Below are 7,192 nucleotides of genomic sequence, written 5' to 3'. Positions count from 1 at the left end.
TTTGTCCAACCATGATGGCTTTTTTTTATTGAATTTACCCTTATTGATTTTTGGGATGTATTTAATAGTTAATGTTTTCAGCACATTTTTTAGTGTTTCCCACATTTCCTCTGCATTCTTCCCCTCAAATACCCCTTCCCACTCAATTTCTTTTAAAGATTCCCGGAATAATTTGAAGTTAGCTTTTTTGACATTTAATATTTTAGCCGGTCCTGTATGTTGTAGTTTGCAGAAGTTGATTTCCAGTGAAACCATGTTGTGGTCACTGTTCCCTAGATGTTCGATTACTTTGGTATTTGAAACTAAATCTATGTTATTTGTTAATACCAAATCCAATGACTCTTTACGAGTTGGAGTTTCTACCATTTGTGTGATAAACTGATCCTTGAGTAAGTTTAGGAACCCACTTTTTTTGCGGACTTACATGTCTCATTTATCCAATCAATATCTGGAAAGTTAAAATCCCCTATAATTAGTACCTGCCCCTGATCTCACGATTTTTTGATTTGGTTTAAAAGTAGAGACTTATCCCTATCATTCACATTGGACGGTCTATAGCATACCCCTATTAAAATGTTATTATTAGTTGTTTTTTATTCAGTTATCTCTGCCCACATGGCCTCCGTGTTATCTTCATCTATCCCTGAGCTCATTTCCTTCTCACATGGTGTTCAGTTTATTTTCCCTGTCTTTTCTGAAGAGAGTATATCTCTCCATGTTTAGCACCCATTTGTGTGAATCATTACACCAGGTTTCTGTTATACCAATTATATCATAATCACCCCTTGTGGCCACAGTTTCCAGTTCCCCGATTTTTCCTGCCAAGCTTCTTGCATTAGCCAGCAAGCATTTCAGTTTACGTTTATTTTTATTTTTTTCCCATTATAGTTTGGTTGTGATCTCGTTACGCTACTGATTTCTCCCAAGCCCCCCTTCTTCAATCTCCGATCTCTTGCTTGCCCGTTCCTCAATACTCTGTCTTATGTGCCCATAGTTTATATCTGTATCCCCCCATGCCTAGCTTAAAGACTCCTCCAACCTTCTAACCATCCTGCCTCCCAGCACTGCCGCCCCCTATCCATTCAGGTGCAATCCGTCTCTGCTGTATAGATGGTGCATGTCTGAAAAGTTTTTTAGCACTGCTTGTACTTCTCTTCTTACTGACCCCATCAGGTGACTCTGTGACGCCTCTGCTGCATCTGATCCTGAGTCTGGAGGTGGAATGACGGAATATCTCATAAACTGCACAGTACAGGGAGACTTTCACCTCCTGGCGTTCTCCATCTCTGCAGATCTACAGCTTCTGCTCTTCATTGGGATCCTGGTGATGTATTTACTGACATTGTTGGGGAACCTGATTATCACTGGTCTTATATATCTGACCCCACAGCTCCACACCCCTATGTACTATTTCCTGTGTAACCTCTCACTGCAGGACATCGTCTACGTCTCCAGCATCCTTCCAAGATTTCTCTCTGTCCTGGTAACAGGTGACACCAGAATTGCCTTCCCAGCATGCATCACTCAGATGTTCCTCTTTATATTTTGCATTGTGGCAGAGTTTTTACTCCTGACTGCTATGGCCTATGACCGCTATGTCGCCATCTGTGTCCCTCTGCACTATACAACCATTATGACCAAAAATGTGTGTGTTGCACTAGTTTCTGTCTCCTGGATCGTTGGATTTTTTGTGTCCTTAATATATGCTGTGCTCATTTTTAATTTGCCATTCTGTGACTCCCAAAACATTAGTCATTTCTACTGTGACCTGAAAGCCATGATATCACTGTCTAGTGGTGACATCACAGATATAAAGATGTTGCTATCTATGGGATGTCTTTTTTTGGGATTTACCCCCTTTGGGCTGATATTAATTTCATATTCATGTATAATTGGTACAGTCATAAAGATCCGCAGCTCCGCGGGCAGAGTAAAGGCGTTCTCCAGCTGCTCCTCCCATCTCACTGTTGTGTTATTACTCTGTGGGACGTCCCTCATTGCTTACGTTGTCCCAGAGTCCCAGATGTTTCTTGAAAGAGACAAATTTCTCTGCTTGCTGTATATAGCGGTGGCCCCAATGCTAAACCCTCTCGTTTATACTCTAAGGAACAAGCAGGTTTTAAAATCCATGAACAATATTTTGAAAAAATACATGACATGGTAAAATTGTTCATCCAGATACAGTAGGTCCCAGCCAAAAATGCTCACTAACATGAATCCGGCCCAGTTACAGAAGCATCTCTATATGGGAAGGAACGCTGAGCCTGATTCTTGTTTGTTAGTCATTTGTTACACCCACAGACATTGGAGGCAGTGGCTGCCAGCTCCGGGTGTCAAAGGGGCCTCAAAATAGGGGGCTGCTGAGTTAGGATAGATCTCTCCATTTGTTACAGTCACTGCTGGCTCACAAACCCCCTTTGCAACCCCCTTCAGCTGAATTGTCCCAGATTGTGAGATACAGATGGAGACAGCTTTATCTATCCATCTGGTGCACCAGAGCTTTCTGTCTCGGTGCACCATTCACCGAGATGGGGACACGTGAGCATCTCACAAGCTTGTGCATCCCATTGCCGTGAATGTGGTGTGCAAACATCACACACGCACGTCCCATTCTTGGCAAATGGCACCCCGAGAAAGAAAGCTCCAGCTTGCTGGATAGAAAGCAGGGGCGTAACTATAGCACCGCAGCCCCCGCGGTGGGGGGCACAGTGCATGTTGGGGCGCTGGGGGGCTGCGGTGCTATAATTATCCCCTTCCCGTCTGATCATCCGTTGCTCGCCCGCCCGCCGCCCGCCCATCTCCCGCCCATCACCCGCCCTTCCACCGCCCGCAGCCTTACCTGTCTTCAGTGGTGGTCATTCTTCTGCTAGTGAGACGGACCACAATAAAATGTCCGCCCCATATAGCAGACTGTTCTCTGAAACTGTCTGCTGTATGGGGGCGGACATTTTGTGTTGGTCCGTCTCCATAGCAGAAGAATGAAGCCAGCAAGGGAGCTGGGACCAGCAAGACAGGTAAGGCTGCGGAGGGGGGAGGGGGGTGCAGCCGGAGGGGGGGCACCCCCCATTAACAGCGGGGGGGGGGGGGTTGCGCAATTCATAGTTACGCCACTGATAGAAAGATAGAACTGGCTCCATCTGTAACAGATCAAAATGTTTATTTAGTGAGCTACAGCTCTGCTGTGGTGTCTTATAGAAAAGAGAGCAGTCTCCAACTCAATTACTCCAGACCTGAAGGACAGCTAAGAAATATCCAGGATGTATTCTCCCCTCTTCCATGTTGTACACAGGTTATTAAGCATGATATCAACTCCCCTGGGGATTACAGTGAAAATGCGACATTATCAAATACCCAAAGCCAAGAGCGCAGCATTGCATCAAGAAATCCAAGACGTTACAACTGGCATTTATCACAGATTCCAACAGTTATTGGAATAATCCATTTCTGCTTGTACCGAAACCATCGGGTGCTCTGAGGTTTCGTAATGATTTCCACCAACTTAACAAGGTCTCAAAGTTTGACTCATATCCCATGCACCAATTTGCTGAGTTAGTAGAATTTCACGCCAAGAGTCATTAAAATGTCATTTATCACACCAAAAGTCCACTTTAAATGTGACAAAAGGGTATTGGCAAAATCCAGAAACACAGCAGGTGATGAAAAGATGGTGTTCTTAGCCCCCAATGGATTATTGCAATAGTCTCCTTATTGGCCTTCCCCAATACAGACTCTTTCCACTACAGTCCATCATGAATGCAGCTGCAAGGCTAATCTTCCTAGCCAGACGTTCATCGTCTGCAAAGCTACTCTGTCAGTCACTTCATTGGTTACCTGTATTCTACCGTATTCAATACAAAATACTTTTACTTACACACAAAGCCATAAACCAAACTACACCAACATACATATCTTCACTTATCTCAAAATATCATCCAACACGACCTCTACGCTCCTCCCAAGATCTGCGTCTCTCATCCACACTCATTACTCGCTCCCATTCCCAACTGCAGGACTTTCTTTGGGCTGCACCCACTCTCTGGAATGCCCTCCCAAGCACAATAAAATTCCAGTCTCCAAACCTATAAGCGTTCCCTAAAAACTCATCTCTTCAGGCAGCTTATCAAATTCCAGAACCAGTCATAGAACCTTGCATTCTGGTGGAATCAATGCAATAAAGAATACAGTATCTATCCTTATGTATCAATGCCTATTTCCCTATAGATTGTAAGTTTGCGAGCAGGGCCCTCCTACATTTTGACTGTCTGTAAATACCCTGTTTGTTGTATGACTGTCTCCTTTGTAAAGCGCAACGGAATATGCTGCGCTATATAAGAAACTGTTAATAAATAATAATACATTTCAATATTGAGTATTACCTTGTGGTTTTCATGGGTCCCTAGCCAATTTCCAGAAGGCTATAGGCTGTTAAATCCTCACTGAGGTTACAACATTGTTGTCTTTACTAAAAATTGGGAGTATAATATTTAAAATGAAATGCAGAACTTGAATCTCTCTGTGTTCATGCCTTCACTTACAACCCAGAAAAAGATTGTGACAGAAGGAAATATGCGCAAAATAGTGCAGCTGAACAGCACAAACGCCCAGAAAAAAGTCTCTCCTTGAGACCTTTACCACAACTTCTAACACAAATTGGAGTTTGAACACTTATCCAGCGCCCTGTTGTAGCTTCTGCTGAAACTCTTTTAAGTCAGCCAATACTCCACATATAGGGAATGCAAAGAAAATATCATGGTGTAGTACACTCAAAAAATACAGATTTGCCAGTGGCCAAACATTTCGCTTCAGTCCAGCATAAAATATCAGATTTACAACATATGGCTATAGATCACGTACCTTTATCTATACGCCGGGGAGACAGAGAAGGGAAGTTACTACGTCTGGAAGCCACCTGGATTCATCGATTGAATGCCACTAAACCTAATGGACTTAATGACAAGTTGCCACTTTCAGTCTTTCTTTAATTTCTTTCTTTAAATTCTCAATAGGCATGCATTTCTTCCTTAAATTTAGTAAATATTGCAAAAATATAGCTGTAATAATATATCAGTGATATACTGTAATAGGGAACCCATCTGATTTATGGACATATACCTTATGGAGGTGTCCTCCCAATATACGTAACATGCAAATAGAGCATCAGTCTTTTTTAATATAATGGATTAAGACGTTGGTACTTATGATGCTTTTCCTGCAACTTTTCCCTATTTTTATATTTTATATATTTTTCATCCAGTTTTTTATAAGTTCACATATATATGCTTTTCCCACAGTGTTTGTCACTTTTATTATCATGATTATAAGTTTTTTATCATGTCATCTTGTATGCACTTATGGTCACTCGTAGCACTTATATGTAAACGCTCCTTCTCCCTACAGCCGCCGGACTGTCCCGTGAAGCTGGAAGTGTCAGCCAATCACCGCATCCTAATGTGCGCTCCACAGCGTCTCACCAGCAGCTTTGCTTGCGGTTCAACTTGTATCCAGGAAGAGATCTCATGTCATATCCGGCGCCCTGCGACACGGAAAGCATCCGGGAAGCCCGCGCTGACTGCACAGAAGGAGGGGCGGTGAGTCTCACCTTATTTAAGGTAAGATTGTGTATGTAACATTTATTCACTGTTTTTTCACCTTGACAAAGGGGCGCACGCCCCGAAACGTTGGTGTCAGAATTTAATACAGATTACTTTTGAAAAAACCTCGGAGTGCCGCCCATTCCTTCTGCATTGTTGTTATTATAAGGGCACGGTAGTGCCCTTATATTAAGGCTGAATCCAACGAACGGATTTTTCCCATAGGGAACTTTTCGGATGGGGGCATGGTGTTTGAGGGACTGCTCCTCAAAAGTGACTGGGCGTACTGAGCTGAAATTTGGCATGTACGCGTAGAATCGTCAACCGGTGCTGCTTGCCAAATTTCAGGGCGAAATATAAAAAAATGACCAATTGGGAGCGATCTAAACTTCCAACTGCCAGTTTTTTTCGGACACTTCAGAAATGACACTTTGTCACCCATGTTAATCTATGAGGGTTTTTTTGGGAAGGCATAACTCGGGGTAGAGGAACAATTGAGACTTGGGGTTTGTTTTATTAGGTAGATATTGTCCCAGTGGAGTGCCTTTTGGGGTTGAGGATTTTCAGATAGGTACAGTTTTTATTAAATTTAGTGAAATGTCCCCCATTATAAAGATAGGAGCTCCAACTTGTTGCGCATGCGCAGTACACAGCCGCCAGGAGGGGGAGTACTTAATAGGCTTCACTTGGGTGTACCAAGATGGCCGCTCAAAGCCTGTTGTCCGGCGCAAGCAATTATATTATTCCAGTTAAGGGCGGGGGGGGATAGACCGGAATTAAAGGACTCAGGGGGGGCTCGCCGCACACTCTGAGTCGCCAGTGACAGGCAGCGGCTCCCGGGGGGCACCCCATCCCGCCGCACACCCGGAGCCGCCAGTGACAGCGCCGCAGCCGGTGACAGGCAGCGGCTCCCGGGGGGCACCCCATCCCGCCGCACACCCGGAGCCGCCAGTGACAGCGCCGCAGCCGGTGACAGGCAGCGGCTCCCGGGGGGCTCCCAATCCCGCCGCACACTTGGAGCCGCCAGTGACAGGCAGCAGCTCCCGGGGGGGGCTCCCCATCCCGCCGCACACCCTGAGCCGCCAGTGACAGGCAGCGGCTCCCGGGGGGCACCCCATCCCGCTGCACACCCAGAGCCGCCAGTGACAGCGCCGCAGCCGGTGACAGGCAGCGGCTCCCGGGGGGGATCCCCATACCGCCGCACACCCGGAGCCGCCGGTGACAGGCAGCGGCTCCCGGGGGCATCCCATCCCGCCGTGGCATGGCTCAGGAAGAAGGAGCCTACTGCATGCTGCTGCAGCTGGAGGAGATCGGGGAGAAGTCCACACTCCTCCAGCCGGTGACAGGCAGCGGCTCCCGGGGGGCTCCCCATCCCTCCACACACCCGCAGCATGGCGTTGCACGGCTTAGCCAGGAGGCCAGGCCGACAGGTATGACCGAGCGGCTGAAGAACCTCTTTTTGCCCCCCCCCCCCTGTGTACGCTGTCTCCCCTGAGTGCCCCCCGTGTGTACGCTGTCTCCCCTGAGTGCCCCCCGTGTGTACGCTGTCTCCCCTGAGTGCCCCCCGTGTGTACGCTGTCTCCCCTGAGTGCCCCCCGTGT

At 46.5% G+C, this 7,192-nt stretch overlaps 1 protein-coding gene across 1 annotated transcript; it reads left to right on the top strand.

Moving 5' to 3' along the window:
• Positions 1–1,222: 1,222 nt before the first annotated feature.
• On the top strand, positions 1,223–2,164 carry LOC146027191 (olfactory receptor 5V1-like). The gene has a single exon (XM_083158149.1). The coding sequence runs from the start codon at positions 1,223–1,225 to the stop codon at positions 2,162–2,164; it is 942 nt and encodes a 313-aa protein (XP_083014275.1).
• Positions 2,165–7,192: the final 5,028 nt, after the last annotated feature.

The sequence above is a fragment of the Crinia signifera genome, chromosome 8, assembly GCF_055691185.1.
Source record: "Crinia signifera chromosome 8, ASM5569118v1, whole genome shotgun sequence".
Classification (NCBI taxonomy): domain Eukaryota; kingdom Metazoa; phylum Chordata; class Amphibia; order Anura; family Myobatrachidae; genus Crinia; species Crinia signifera.
The sequence above is the reverse complement of the archived record's forward strand: the minus strand, read 5'-3'. Positions and strand labels throughout refer to the sequence as shown.

What these genes read in the sequence shown, in the direction of transcription:
- LOC146027191 (XM_083158149.1), top strand. Translation starts at nt 1,223, where the DNA reads ATGACGGAATATCTCATAAACTGCACAGTACAGGGAGACTTTCACCTC.